The 14,592-nt window shown below is 52.6% G+C and overlaps 1 protein-coding gene across 1 annotated transcript; it reads right to left on the bottom strand.

Moving 5' to 3' along the window:
* Positions 1–8,191: 8,191 nt before the first annotated feature.
* Positions 8,192–12,761, bottom strand: PTX3 (pentraxin 3). Its single transcript, XM_056114293.1, has 3 exons — positions 12,577–12,761; positions 11,943–12,296; positions 8,192–8,790 (listed from the first exon to the last, which is right to left on the bottom strand). Exons 1-3 carry the CDS (start codon positions 12,707–12,709, stop codon positions 8,192–8,194), a joined length of 1,086 nt encoding a protein of 361 aa, XP_055970268.1. The 5' UTR covers positions 12,710–12,761.
* Positions 12,762–14,592: the final 1,831 nt, after the last annotated feature.

The raw sequence follows: 14,592 nt of genomic DNA, 5'->3' as shown, positions 1-14,592 counted from the left end.
AGGGTAGCACAGTGGGTAGAGCACTTTCCAGCAGGTAGCTGACCCTGGTTCAATCCCGGGTCCACGTTGTTCCCTGAGCACTGCCAGGAATGACTCTTGAGTACCACCAGATGTGACCCAAAAAGCAAAAGAAAAAGGAAAGAAATAAAAGGGAAAGTGTGGGGCTGGAGCAATAGCACAGCAGGTAGGGCGTTTGCCTTGCACACAGCCGACCCAGGTTCGATTCCTAGCATCCCATAGGGTCCCCTGAGCACCGCCAGGGGTAATTCCTGAGCACAGAGCCAGGAGTAACTCCTGTGCATCGTCGGGTGTGACCCAAAAAGCAAGTAAATAGAGAAATAAATTTTAAAAAATAAAAGGGAAAGAGGAAGAGATAGAAACAGAGAGAAGGGGGAAGGAAGGAAGGAAGGAAGGAAGGAAGGAAGGAAGGAAGGAAGGAAGTTATCCCTATCCCAAATAAGAATATGCTTTCGAAATAAGAACTGTATTGGGATTTTTAAATCAACTTATATAGACATATGAAACAAAATTGTCCCCATTTACTTTTATAGAATTTGCAATAAATAAATATAATCCTATCGATTTTTTTTATTTTTTAAAAGCAGTACATATTCTAGCTAATTCTTTTTTTTTAATTTTTTAATTTTTATTAGTGAGAGACCATGAGGTACAGTTGTAGACTTACAAATTTTTGTGCTTAGATTTCAATTATACAATGATCAAATACCCATCCCTCCACCAGTGCCCATTTCCCACCACCACGGATCCCAGTATCCCTCCCAACCCCAATCTCCCCCATCCCACCCAGGCTCTGTGGCAGGGCATTCCCTTTTGTTCTCTCTCTCCTTTTGGGTGCTGTGGTTTGCAAAAGAGGCATTGAGTGGCAATCATGTTCGGTCTATAGTCTACTTTCAGCATGTCTTTCCCATCTTGGGAGGATCCTCCCAACACCCTTTATTTGGTGCTCCCTTCTCTATCTGAGCTCCCTTTTCCCCTAGCATGTGTGGCTGGCCTCCAAGCCATGGAGCAAAATTCCTGGTACTAATCTCGGCCACTCTTGGTGTTAGTCTCCTATTTTGTTACTTAATGTTCCCCAGATGAATGCAATCTTTCTATGTCTAACCCTCTCTTTCTGACTCATTTCACTTAACATGATACTTTCCATGTAGTACCACTTGTATGTAAATTTCATGACTTCATCTTTTCTAACAGCTACGTAATACTCCATTGTGTAAATGTACCAAAGTTTCTTTAACCAGTTTTTCGTGTCTGTCTGTGATTCACTTCTATCCTCAGTGCATCGTGGTCTGAAAAGATGGTTGATACTATTTCTATCTTCCTGATTCTGTTGAGATTTGTAATGTGGCCTAGCACATGGTCTATTTTGGAAAATGTTCTGTGTGCACTGGAGAAGAATGTGTATTCTTTCTTTTTGGGGTGTAAGCCCTGTATAGGTCTATAAGCCCTTTCTCTTCTATTTCTTCTTTCAAAGCCAATGATTCCTTGCTGAGTTTTGTTCTTGTTGATCTATCCAGAGGGCTGGAGCGATAGCACAGCGGTAGGGCGTTTGCCTTGCACGCAGCCAACATGGCCAACCTGAGTTCGATTCCTCCACCCCTCTCGGAGAGCCCGGCAAGCTACCGAGAGTATCTCGCCTGCACGGCAGAGCCTGGCAAGCTACCCATGATGTATTCGATATGCCAAACACAGTTAACAACAAAGTCTCCAATGGAGACGTTACTGGGCCCGCTCGAGCAAATCGACGAACAACAGGAGGACAGTGACAGTGACAGTGATCTATCCAGAAGTGATAAGGCGATGTTGAAGTCTCCAACTACTATTGTGTTGCTAGCAATGTCCTCCTTAAAATCTGTTAGCAGTTGTTTTAAGTATTTAGCTGTTCCCTCATTAGGTGCATATACATTTAAGAGTGTGATTTCTTCCTGTTGTACGTATCCCTCGATGAAGACAAAATAGCCTTCGCTGTCCCTTCTAATCTTTTTCAATGTGAAATTAATGTTGTCGGATACTAGTATGGCCACCCCAGCTTTTTTGATGGAGCTGTTTGCTTTGTAGGATTGTTTTCCATCCTTTCACTTTGAGTCTGTGTTTGCTCTGACTGTTGAAATGAGTTTCTTATAGGCAGCAGAATGCTGGGTTCTGTCTCTGTAACCATTTTGCCACTCTGTGTCTCTTAAATGGTGAATTTAGACCGTTGACATTGAGAGAGATTACTGTTATGGGGTTTTGTGTCATCTTTTTGTAAGGGTGTGTTGTGATTGTAGGGTTTTTCTTGTCTTATAGTAGCCCCTTTAGCCCTTGTTTTAGGTTTGGTTTTGAGTCTATGAAGTTCCTGAGCTGCTGCTTATCTAGAAAATAGTGTACCATTACTTCGATTTTGAGTGAGAGTTTAGCCGGACAGAGTATTCTTGTTGAAGCATTCATTTCAGTGAGTTCTTTCACTATATCTCGCCACTGCCTTCGGGCTTAGACGGTTTCCTCTGATAGAACTGCTGTGAATCTAAGGGGTGCTCCTTTGTATGTGATTTCCTTCTTTGACCTTGTCTAGCTAATTCTTGAAGGCCAATCTCACCATATCAACACCAGACAAGGATAATATCAGAAAGGAAAAACTTGCCTATCTTAATGATGAGCAGAAATGCACAAATCACAAGCAAAAACTAACACAATGATTCTAATGTGGCTTAAAATATCAGTTACCGTTTCTGTCTGATTTTGACTCACATCACTCTCCCAGTAGCTTATCATGGAGGGACTATCGTCAACCTCATTTCATCAAATTCATAATGACTTTTGGATTTCTCTCTCAGAAATTTCTGGATACTTTAAAGCCCCAGTTGCAATTCTCCATAGTAAAAGTCTGAAGGGAAAATCTATGCGGTACATAAAAACAACTCAGAAATTCAGTGTTCACCCATGAAACAAAACGTTTGTCAAGTTGGAATTTCAGAGAACATCCTCAAATGAATCCATTTAAAATATGTGAAGCATAAGTATTTGAAAACACAAATATTCCCTTCACAGCAGAGAACCCAGTGAAGACTCCTCTGTCTCCGTTTCCCTTGCTCTAGCTCTCAGCTTAAGTATATAAAAAATACATTATAAAATAATTATAAAGATGAACAAATAATCATTCTTTTTAAGACTATCATCAGTAGTAGAAAATACAAATACTTTCAGGGCTGGAGCGATAGCACAGCGGGTAGGGCGTTTGCCTTGCACGCAGCCAACATGGCCCACCCGGGTTTGATTCCCAGCATCCCATATGGTCCCCCGAACACTGCCAGAAGTAATTCCTGAGAGCATGAGCCAGGAGTAACTCCTGAGCATCGCCGGGTGTGACCCAAAAAGCAAAAAAAAAAAAATACAAATACTTTCTAGTCAATTCTCAGATATAGAGAAGTTTTAGTAAAGTTGGTTAAAGTAGAATCAATTTACAGAAACCAGTTATAAATTGGAAATGTAATATGAAAATAGTTCATGCAGTGAAATACAAAATGATTAGAGAAAATATGTGTGCAGTTTCCAAGAATAAAATAATAGCCCTTTATTAAAGTAACAAAATAGAATATAAATATGTGAAACAGTATACCATGTTCAAGAAGGAGAGAGTGTTGCCAATTTTCTCCAATTAGTCAATTAGTCTATAGAGTCAAAGAAAAATTATTTAATGCAACCCCAAGAGAAATTGCTATGAAAGATAATATCTGACATCTCAAATTCGCAAGTAACCAAGTAGAACAGATAGCCCAGACAACCCTCCGGCAGGATTCAAGGCTGTGGGAAAAGTTCCACCCCAGAACATCGAAGCCACAGAAGCCCAAGCAGTGAGTGGCAGGCAGTGGGCAGTGGGCAGCAGGCAGCGGGGGCGGAGGCTGCCCATCCCGGCTGGCCCTGCCCTGTGGAGGATCTACCAGTGCACATTCCCTGCCTGCAGCTGCCAACACGTGGCGGATCACATGGGCACAGGCAGGATGTAAAGGACAAAAGCCAGACTCTTCGTTTGTGCCATGCAGACTCTTCAGGATTCACAAAGGAAAAAGATCAACAGGCGAGCAGCAGAGGGAACAGCCTTCACTTGCTAAAAGCATCTGCCAGTTTTCAGGAAACCCTTCAATTTTGTAGGATACTGCCAAATGGGCTGGAGTGATAGCACAGCGGTAGGGGGTTTGCCTTGCACATGGCCGGCCGGACCGACCCACGTTTGATTCCTCCATCCCTCTCAGAGAGCCCCGCAAGCTACCGAGAGTATCTTGCCCACATGGCAAAGCTTGGCAAGCTCCTCATGACATATTTGATATGCCAAGCACAGTAACAACAAGTCTCACAATAGAGGCGTTACTGGGCCTGCTCGAGCAAATCGATGAACAACAGGAGGACAGACAGACAGACAGACAAACAGACTGCCAAATGCCTTCTCTGCTGTCTCCTTGAGAGGCGGCTGTCATGAGCGGGAATTAGCCTGCCAGAGGTCATTTCATCTCCTGTGACCTGAGGTGACTGTTCCCCAGGTCCTGCACCATCCCCACACCTGCTCTGTGCCATCTGTGTCCCTAGGAGCATTATAAGCGCTGCCAGGCCTGGGCTCTGAGTCTCAGCCTTGCTCGGTGCAGCAGGACTCACCATAGCTTTCCCACCCGGCAGTGCTCCCATATTTTTCGGAGGCTCCAAAATAAGTTGTTTTATTTCCCCCCTCGCTTTCGGGGGCTACCTGATGGGTTTGCAGGAAACCCTTTCCCAGTTTTGCTTTGGAACTCTGGGCTGTGGTGCACGGCCTTGCCCGGTGAGCCGAGGGTAGGACTGTCCCCTCCTCATCCTCTAGACAGACGTGACAACCAGGATGCCTGAGCTGTCCCTTGCCTGTCCCACTATCCCAGGTACAGGCCAGCCGACCACCTCGCACAGTGTGGAACCAAGTTAAGAGATTTAGAGAAAGAGGTGACGCCTCTGCCTGGCCTGGACCCCTTTCTGACTCACCGAAGCTAACAAACGCTGTCGGTTAGTGATGCTAAACCCACCTCATTTCTCCTCAGTGTGAGCTCAAATTCCGACCACAGCCTGGTGAGCTGTTGCCGAGAGATGGAGTAAGGGAAGGCCACAGTGGGCCGCAGCGCACTCCCTCCCCTGGCCCGTCAAAACAGGCTCCTGGGAATGTTAACATCAAGCTCCTTGTTGTCACACTCTGGAGCGCCCATCCTGTGCCAAGCATGTCTCCAAATATCAAAGGCAACACCTCTAGTCACAGCCTCGCATTAACAATTCATGACAGAGGATGCTGACAGGGAAGGCTTGAAGTTCACCCTGGCACGGGTTCTTGGGAATGGATGTACTAATCAGATACTTGAGAAAACAGGAGACCTTGTTGACAACATCTGAGCTGAATATTAACACACATCAGAAAGCGGTCTGTGCGGTGATGTAACAAAACGGCCCAACTGTGAAGCAGAAACAGCCATGTGCCCTGAGGTTGCACAGAGCACCCCAAAGCCTTCCTCCTCCAGGCCAGGCCCCAGTGCTCCAGCCTCTGCCCTGGCAGCAGAGCGGGGAGAGCAGTACGGGCCAGAGGCTCCTTCCCAGGGGAAGTGGATGGATGGACACAACCTTCTGTGGGGTCGCTCAGATTCCTATTCGGGGGCTTCTTTTGACAAAAAAAAAAAAGCTTTAAAACGTATTCCACTGGGAACAACATGGAGAAACAGCATTTAAGATGTTTCTTATTTCAGACAATCTGTTTTATAAGTAGGAGGCACTCTGGGGTCCAAGACGCCCTGACACCTCCCTCCACAGCTATGCCAGCACCTGCCACTTGTTGACCAAGCGCAGACACAGAGACGAGCCAGCAACCCTGTCCGCAGTGCTGTGGGGTGGGGTGAGGGTTCGAGCGAGGCCAGGCCTCCTCCCCGCTCCAGACCGATCCAGCAGAACCTGAGGGGCAGCTGCCAGGAGACAAGCCATAGCCACCTGTCGAGGACACAAGGGAGGGCTGGACTCTGCAGTCTGTCTCCCGTGGCTGATCGATAGTTCTGCAGACATTTGACCTTAGCCCAGTTCTCAGGAAAGGACCTTGCAAAGTAAAATTTAACAAGGGATGAGATAAAAGTCCGTGACAATGTCTTCGTCATCTGCATCAGCACCTTGCTACGAAGATGAGTGTGGGGGGGGGGAGGGGTGACCATCCGTCCAGGCTCCCCAGGGCAGCAGGCAGCCACTCCACAGCCTCTAGGGCCCCAGACACTGTCTCTGCAAATATGCGCAAACTGGAGGGAGTTTCCTGAGCCAGGAGCTTCAGGTGTTAATGCTATTAGCATCCCAGCAAGCTGGGATTGCTCACACGCACACACACGCATGCACAGGCATGCACTTACACACATAATCACAGAAACATGCACGCACATACTATCGTACACACTTGTAAACAATCACACATGCATACTCATACACATGCACATGTATGCACAAATATGCACACACATAAACACAATCACACACATGCACACCACATACACTCACACACAGACATACACACTCGCCCTTGCACATACAGAAAACACTCACGCATACACGCGCTCACACTTGCACACAGACAGCATTTTCTCTCATCTCTAGAATGCACATGACTCCATCTGCTTCTGTAACATGTCTTTTCCCACATGACTGAGTCTCCCTCTGGGATTACCTTAGGCGCCTTAAGCACCACGCTCTGATAACATAGGTGGCCGCTGACATGGCACCTTTGACTCTGCAGGGGGGCGCCCTTAGCAGGTGCACCGCTTCTGTTCAGACTCTCTCCAGTCTACACATTTCTTACACCAACTCAAGGCACAGAACACGCTCCGGGACTTACCTCTGCCACCTGGAGCTGCACAAGCCAGTGGCCCACACTCCCTCGGGTCTCTGTGACATTGGTGATGCCGTTAAAGCGCAAATAGGACCCCACTGCCAGCCTCATGACACTCACTCCGGATCCAGCCCCCTTTCTGTGATTCACCACAACGGCTAAAGGGACTGGCAGCCCTGGCACGGGTCAGCCCCGAGACTCACAGTCCTGCTGATGTGTCATCACACAGTGTGGTCCCGGGGCTCTTGGGTGCAGGAGGCCAGGGAACAGGACCTTGGGCAGCAGTCGTTGCTTCCCGGGAAGCTGCCATGTTGCTGAAGGATGCCGAGACCAGGAGAGGGAAGTGGCCGGCTCCCGCCACCGCCTGCTCGCTGTCCCCATCTGCGAACCTCAGCGTGGAGCCCTGAGTCCAGGGCTCTGCCCTGTGCTCGCCTAAATGCACCTCCGGGGGTCTAGCATCTGCAGGAGGAGCCAGAGAGGACAGTCAGAAGCTCCCCATTCAGTCACCTAAGGATGGACGTCACATGGCTCTGGGGCTCCGTGGCTCGAGGCCCAGGACAGAGGCTTGCACTTGCCCACAGGGCCATGACCTTGGAAGAGACCAGAGGTCAGCATTTCCTTGAGTTCTTGGACTCGTGGTGGAGCAAACTGAAACCAGGAGGCAGCCGGAGCCAGCCCAGCTCCTGTGGCCCAATTTACACTCAGACCGCAACAGATGAGTAGCTGGTGTGTGAGGGCAGCTGTGTGCAACTAGGGGGCTATGTCAGAAAGTAATTCACTCACTTTTCTGAAAGGAGAGAAAGCGCAGACCTCTTGCAAACCATCTTGTATGTTTTTAACCTGATGAACGCATTTTATAAAATATTTTATTTACAGTAGAGCTTTATAAAAATATTCTCCATAAAATTAATACAAAACCATTTTACAATATAACTTATTTAACTATCTTCTCCCCGCCCCCAAGAAAGTGGCACTGGATCACAACAAATAAACTACACTCGTCTTCGTGACGTCACAGGGTCATGTATAAATACGTTATTGTCCATATTCACATGTACATATATGTATCTACGGCACATACCAGGAACACAGACAGCTGATGTCATTCTGTCATTCTTCCCCTGTAAAAGCATCTCCAGCCAAAATGAAAACTAACAAAGTAAGACAGTTGTCCTCTGTCCACCAGCAAGTCCCTCGCCGGACCACCCACAGACATTCACCAGCAAGCACCATGCCTGTGGATCCAGACCCCAAACCCTTCTGCTGGCCGCTGGCCCCAAGCCAGCCAAGACAAGCGAGGCTCCCTGGCCACTCCCAGCCAGGCCCCTGCACTCAGGCCACGTACTGGGCCCCTCCGTGCAGCTGGATCTCCGTGACGCCCCAGCCCACCACGTTTCCCCGAATGTGGCAGGCCTCAGTGCCCCCAGCCGCATGGATCTCCTCCGGGCTGAGGACCCGGTCCCAGATGTTGAAGCCCGTGAGCCAGCCTGCGAAGGCGAGCCCCCAGTCAGAGCCGCCGCTCCTCTCCTGACCCAGCTGCAGCAGCCCGCCCGCGGGAACCACGTGACCCAGGGCCAGGTCCTCCGCGCTGCCCACCAACGCTCCGTTCACCCACAAGGCCCCCAGCCCCCGAGCCGAGCTCCAGCTGCCACACACGTGGCTCCAGGCGCCGGGGGCCACGTGGATCTCGACCCGAAGCCGGCCCTGCTCCCCACCCACCAGCAGTTCCAGGGCCCCGGCCCCCAAGTAGAGCTGCAGCTCGCGGGGGCTCCTCTGGGTGCTGTAAGAGAAGAGCACGGTTCTGTTGAGCACGTCGGTGGCCTTGACCCACAGGCAGGCACTGAAGGCCTCGAGCTTCAGGGGGACAGCCGGGTGCACGCTGCCGAAGAGCTTCCTGGAGCGCATGGGGAAGAGGATGGCTGTCTCACAGCCTGCCGGTGAGAAACAGAGGGCGGGAGGGAGGGTCAGACTCACCTGCGAGCATCCTCGGGACGGTCGTGAGCCTGTTTATGTGTGAGTACATGTTGGCACTGTATGTGCACGTGCGTGAGTGTGCATGTATGTGAATGCATGTCCTGTTTTACATGCATATCCTGCAAGGCACAGAGCAGGGAAGGGGGGCCATGAGGTCATCAGGACTCCCCTTTGGGCTCCCCTTTCTTTCCAGGGCCTTGTTGTTGGTTTCTTTTTGTAATGCCGAGTCACTGTGAATTCTCTTAGGTGGCACTGCAACTTCCAAGCACTTGGTGACAAAAATATCCACCCCTCCACCCCACCCCCTGGAAGAGTAAAGCGCCAGTGATGTCTAGCAGAGCTGACCCAGGCCCGCACTCAGCCTCTGGCCGTCAGCAGGTAAAGCCCAGCGCGGCTGCTACCAGCTCTACCCGGTCAGCGTCTGTCCACCCGCTCTGCTAAGGGGTTGCTGACTTACGTGCCGGCGTGGCACGTGGGCAAAGGCCCTTTGAAAGACCGTGGCATGGAATCCCACCACCCACCCTGTGCTAGATACTGCTCTACTCTGTCATCTTCGTGCTCGTATCATCCTAGTGACTATTGTGCCCATTTTAGAGTGAGAAAACTAACTCTCAGCGTGCTCGGGCATTTGGTGGTGGAGAGAAGCGAGGAAGTGGTCCCACCCCAGTTGGCTGCAGGCCGCCATCCAGAGCCAGTGCATGCTGGCACTCTGGGAGTGGCCAGAGAGGTTGGGTTTGGCCAGGTATGGCCGGAGGGGCTGGGTTTGGCTGGGCATTACTTCAGCACTGGGGAGCGGACAAGAATTCCGTAGTCTCGAGCTTTCCCTCTAAATGGAAGGTTCTTCCTTTCTGCTCCCATGGTTCAGCTTTCAAGGCTTTTTTCCACCCCATACTTAGAAATCATGGGAACAGGAGCAGCAACACTTTAAGGAAGATTGAGCCTTCCCACGTGTGCTGGAGAATATTTCTGAGAAAGAGCACTTAGAAGGAGACTTTCAAACATCAGTCTGGCCAGAGAGCTAGCTGGGTGGGCTGAGCACACTCTCTGCATGGAAGAGACCCGGGTTTCACCCCTGAGCACTGAGGAGAGTGATCCAGAAAGCCTGAGCTGGGAGCAGCCCCTGCACCGCATAACTGACCTTAGAACAAAGCAAACTGGCGGCCAGAGAGCCTATGGCCTGTGTCCAGCTCCTGGACAGGGGGTCTTTGGGAACTAAAGCAGGTGAGACTTTCTAGACATCTCTGGGGGAAAGGTGCAACAAATAACGGGGTTTGGAAGATCCAGTATTTAAAAACAGTGGCAAGACTCGGGCACTGAACGGCACCTGACACGCTCTGCCATTAGCTTTTCTACAGAATAATTTGAATTCTTGGAGACTGGCAGGGGTGGGGGTAAATCCTTTAAAAAGGTACTTGGTTTTCTTTCCCTGAGTGAAATGGAAAGATGCCTTCCCCCCTGTGTTAATGAAATCAAAGCCCATGGGCCAGACCCCCGTGCAGGGCATGGGAGAATCTGCACTCTCAGGACAGTGCTCACTACTATCTCATTAGGTGGCTTCCTGTTTCAGCACACACACACACACACACACACACACACACACACACACACACACACACACGCCCCGGGCAACCTGGGCTACATTCCAGAGCCCGCCTCCCCTCTGGCCCCACTCTAGCCTCCTCTCTGGCCTCCCCTCCGAGCCTCGGGTGGCCAATACTGGGCTTCACAGGGAGCTGCCTGGGCCGGGTCCTGGGTGTGAGTGAGCAGTGAGTGAGGTGCCTTGTGCCTCTGTAACAAACTCTCTCAAGAAGCAGCCCTTGATGGGTATCTGATCATTGTATCATCAAACCCAAGCACAAAAAAATTGTAAATCTACAACTGTACCTCATGGTGTTTCACTAATAAAAAAAAAATTAAAAAAAAAAAAAGAAGCAGCCCTTAACTCAGGGGTTCTGATTGTGTTATCAGAGACCGATCAAAATTAGAACCAGATTTTTCAGGGCCGCCAGGAGAAGGATTTGGCATCCCGCAGGATCAAAGCTGGCAGGAGACCCACGGAGAGGAATGCCAGCATATGCCCACAAATCGTGGGGTGACCGGGACATTTCGGCCCACTCATCTGCCGAGGAAAGGCAGCCCCAGAGATTGTGTGTCCCAGGGTTTCCCAAGGCTTGGAAAGGACCAAGACCTCATCCCAGAAAGAGCCGTGAGTTCGGGTTGCCTCAGATCACGGACGTGAGGACTTGAGGCTAGACTGGGTATCATGCATTCTCCACCTCTAAGTCCTGGTTTAAGAAAATATGCCCTGTGACACCAAAGGAGCTCCAGAAACTGGGCAAAGTCTGGGGTTCATTTCTGTGACTTGAACATGCCCTGTGTGTGTGTGTGTGTGTGTGTGTGCGCGCGCGCGCGCACACACACACCAGAAGTTTCCCATTTTCCGGCCAGAGCTGTAGCACAGTGGGTAGGGTGTTTGCCTTGCTCTTGACTTACCTGGGTTGTATTCCTCATACCCAGGGCCCAGGGGTAAGCCCTGAGTACCACCAGGTGTGGCCCCAAAAGCAAACAGAAAAGGGCACCGTTCTCTTGGGCTCACAGGAACCCCAAAAGCTGTTTTCCTACCTGGCACACTGAGTAGTGAGCAGAACCCACAAACCGTTATTGTTTTACCAATCCTTGAAAGCTTGCACTCAAGGCTCGGAATCACTCTATTCTCCGTCTTGGAATGTGGTATCTCACACCGCCAGCAGGACTGGCTTTGGTTCTTTGGTAGCATCTAGCTCCACATGACCCCCAGCTCTGGGGGTGTGGTGAGGCCAGTGCCCCGGGACCCTCCCATAAGGTTTACTCACCACCTGGGTCACTCCGCTGCACCCCCACACCCGGGAGTCCCACTGACCCGTCGAGAGGGGTCAGTTTCCAGCCTCCAGCCCCCAGGGAGAGGCAGGGGAGCCGCCGGTCGCAGACCCGGGGTCCCCAGCGGCCGGTTTCCTCCTGGCGGAGTCCGGTTGTGCCTGGAGACGCAGAGGCTCCCGCCCCCGCCCCCGCCCCCAGCACACACACACCCCCACCCCCAGGCCTACAGCGGCGGGGATGGAGGGGCCCTCACCTTCGGGCAGCCTGCGGAGGGCCGCGGAGACCTGCAGCGCGCGGAGGTCGGTGCGTGCGGCCCGCAGCTCGTCGAGCACCGCGCCCAGCGCGCCCGCCGCCTCCAGGCGCGCCAGCCTGCGGCCCGTGTCCCGGCTGGCCTGCAGCAGCTCGGCCAGCGCGCCGGGCAGCGCGGTGTCGGCGGGGCCCAGGTGGCCAGCTAGGCGCGCCAGCTCGGCCCGCAGCCGCGGCAGCTCGGCTCGCGTGACGTGCTCAGTGGCCTGCAGCAGCATGCTCTGGCGCATCTGCGAGTCCTCCAGCATCACGAACAGCTTGTCCCACGCCGACGGCTCCCGGCCGCAGTCGCACGGCGTGGCTGGGCGCAGAGCACAGGGGTCAGCCTCCCACGCCGGCCCCCCCGGGACGGCCCGCAAGGGCCCCTCTGCGGCGTGCACCCCGCGAGCGCCTCGGGGACGGGGACCCCCCGGGACACCGCGCTCGTCTGGCCCCGACGCCCACAGCCCGACCCTTTACGCCCCGGGTGGGAATCGCCCCGGGGGGGACCCGCACCCCCTTCCCAAAGCTTCTCTCTCTTGCAGGACTTGGGCGAGCGGCCGCTTTGCGCCCCGGAACCCGGGGGGAGGCGCGGGACTCACGGGGCGCGCTGGGCGGGAGCCCGTGGTCGATCTCGTTGTCCAGGTCCACGTAGAGCAGCTCGTAGTCGCCGGCGTGGCCGGCCAGCACGGCCAGGGGCAGCGCGCACAGCAGCAGCGCGCCCGGGAGACGCATGACGCCGAGTGCGCGGCGCGCGCCGGCGCCCCCATAAATGCGGGGCGGCCCGGCTGGGGGAGGCGCCGCGGCGTTGCGCAACCCGAGATGAATTGGACGCGGGTCAGAGGGGAACGAGGGGGGACCAGGCTGGCGGCCCCCCGGGATTCGCTGCTGCAACGCGGCTGGCGGGCGCGGGGGAGGGGCGCGCCCCGCGCATCTTCCCGCCGCCGCCCCCTCCCTCTGGCCCCGGAGCTGCGGGAAAGCCCGATTCCAAGATAAACCGACTTTCTACGGATTGGGGGAATCTCGGAGCCAAGTCCACACCGAGCTTCCCGCTGCCAAAGCCTGCTGACGGGTCGACTACTTTTATAAACACATTTCCACGGTGACAAACGACGCGACTGGACTGGTTAAACTGGAAAACGAGAGGGGCGGGGGGGGGGCGCGAAACTGATGTCAAGCATGTTTCTTTCCATAGCCCCCCGCCCCCGGGGTGCAAACGGGATCATTCCGTTTTCCACTGGGCCGAGAGTCCGCGGTCTGACTTTGAAGGTAAATTAGGGTCTGCACAATACCGAAAACGGCGCCAAAACGCCGGGCTCTCGGTTTTGGAAATGAACAAAGGGAAATGGACAAAGGGAAATGAATCCACAGGGGCCAGGCGAGGAGGGGTGCGTTGGTGGGCTGCTATACCTTGGCCCCTGAAGAGCTCAGGGGGGGCTCGCAAGGACAAGTCACCCGCTGTGAGTCCACAGCCCCCCGGAGAGGGGAGAGGGGAGCTGGAGTCCTTCCCAAAGGCTTCCCAGCCCTCCCTGCTGGACATCAGAGATGCTGACCTCTCCCTCCCCGCGCTGAGAGAGTGGGCCGTTTCCAGGGTCCCTCTGTGACTGATCCCTGGGAGGTCGCCCTGAGGTGGTCACTTTGGACCTCCCCAAGTTGAACACTTGGTGTTTCCTGTCTGCTCCAGTGAAGATAAATTCCCCGTGACGCGTTTCAGCTTGGGGGAAGGAGCGCCCCATCCCCTAAGAATCCAGAGGCCAAAAGGCTCTGACGCCCTCCCCCAAACTGAGTTTATTTAACATAGCAGCTAGAAACTAGAAAATTCGTGTGCTTGAAATGAAGGGAAGAGCTTTAAGAGGGGGGTAGGGGAGATGACTCATGGGGGTAGCAGTGCCAAGACACTCGCCAGGACACTCAGGAGCCGTGGGACCCCCACAGCTCATGCCTGCCCGGCCCTGTGCCTACGACCTCTGTTGAAGCAAGAGGAGCTACAAAAAGAAAATTGAAACACAAAGAAAAGTATATTGTCAAAAGAAAAGGACTAGGCTTATTTATTTATTTTTGGTTTGGGCGCCACACCTGACAGTGATCAGGACTGACTCTTGGCTCTGTGCTGGAGCGTCTGTCTCTTGTGGAGGTGCTCAGGGGCCCTTTTGGGGTGCTGGGGGTTGAACCCCAGTCAGCACGTGCAAGGCAAACACCCTTCCCGCTGTTCTACCACCCTGAACCTTAAGTTTTTCTTTCTCTCTTTTTTTTTTGTAAGAACCATATAACTTCTAAGGACATATAACTTCTAAAAGAAGTAGTTGGAATTAAAAATAACACAAAAAATATAAATAAATAACTTCAGGAATGGGTTCAATGGGAGATTGGGCAAAACAGGAGGGAAGATAGATGAACTGGAGGAAAATCACCTGAAACACTCTTCAATTCCACAATTTCATTTATCACTCTAAAGTTCTTTCACTGTTGAGGAAGATGATGGGAATTCTGCTGTTGGTTCAAGGGCGTTCCTAGCTTTTGGGTCGCTGCTGGAGCTGGAACCCGGGACCCCCAGTGCAGACGTGCCACGAAGCCACCACCCAGACCAGAACATTCATGCTCCAAAGGATGACCACCGA

The sequence above is a fragment of the Sorex fumeus genome, unplaced genomic scaffold, assembly GCF_029834395.1.
Source record: "Sorex fumeus unplaced genomic scaffold, SorFum_2.1 ptg000024l, whole genome shotgun sequence".
Taxonomy (NCBI): domain Eukaryota; kingdom Metazoa; phylum Chordata; class Mammalia; order Eulipotyphla; family Soricidae; genus Sorex; species Sorex fumeus.
This window is presented reverse-complemented; position numbering and strand designations above follow the sequence as displayed.

Bases quoted from the DNA above. Each gene is read 5' to 3' on its own strand.
- PTX3 (XM_056114293.1), bottom strand. From the start codon at position 12,709: ATGCGTCTCCCGGGCGCGCTGCTGCTGTGCGCGCTGCCCCTGGCCGTG. The intron at 12,297-12,576 runs GTGAGTCCCGCG...CTCTGCGCCCAG, and splicing joins GCTCCCGCCCAGCGCGCCCC to CCACGCCGTGCGACTGCGGC. The intron at 8,791-11,942 runs GTGAGGGCCCCT...TCTCACCGGCAG, and splicing joins CCTCCGCAGGCTGCCCGAAG to GCTGTGAGACAGCCATCCTC.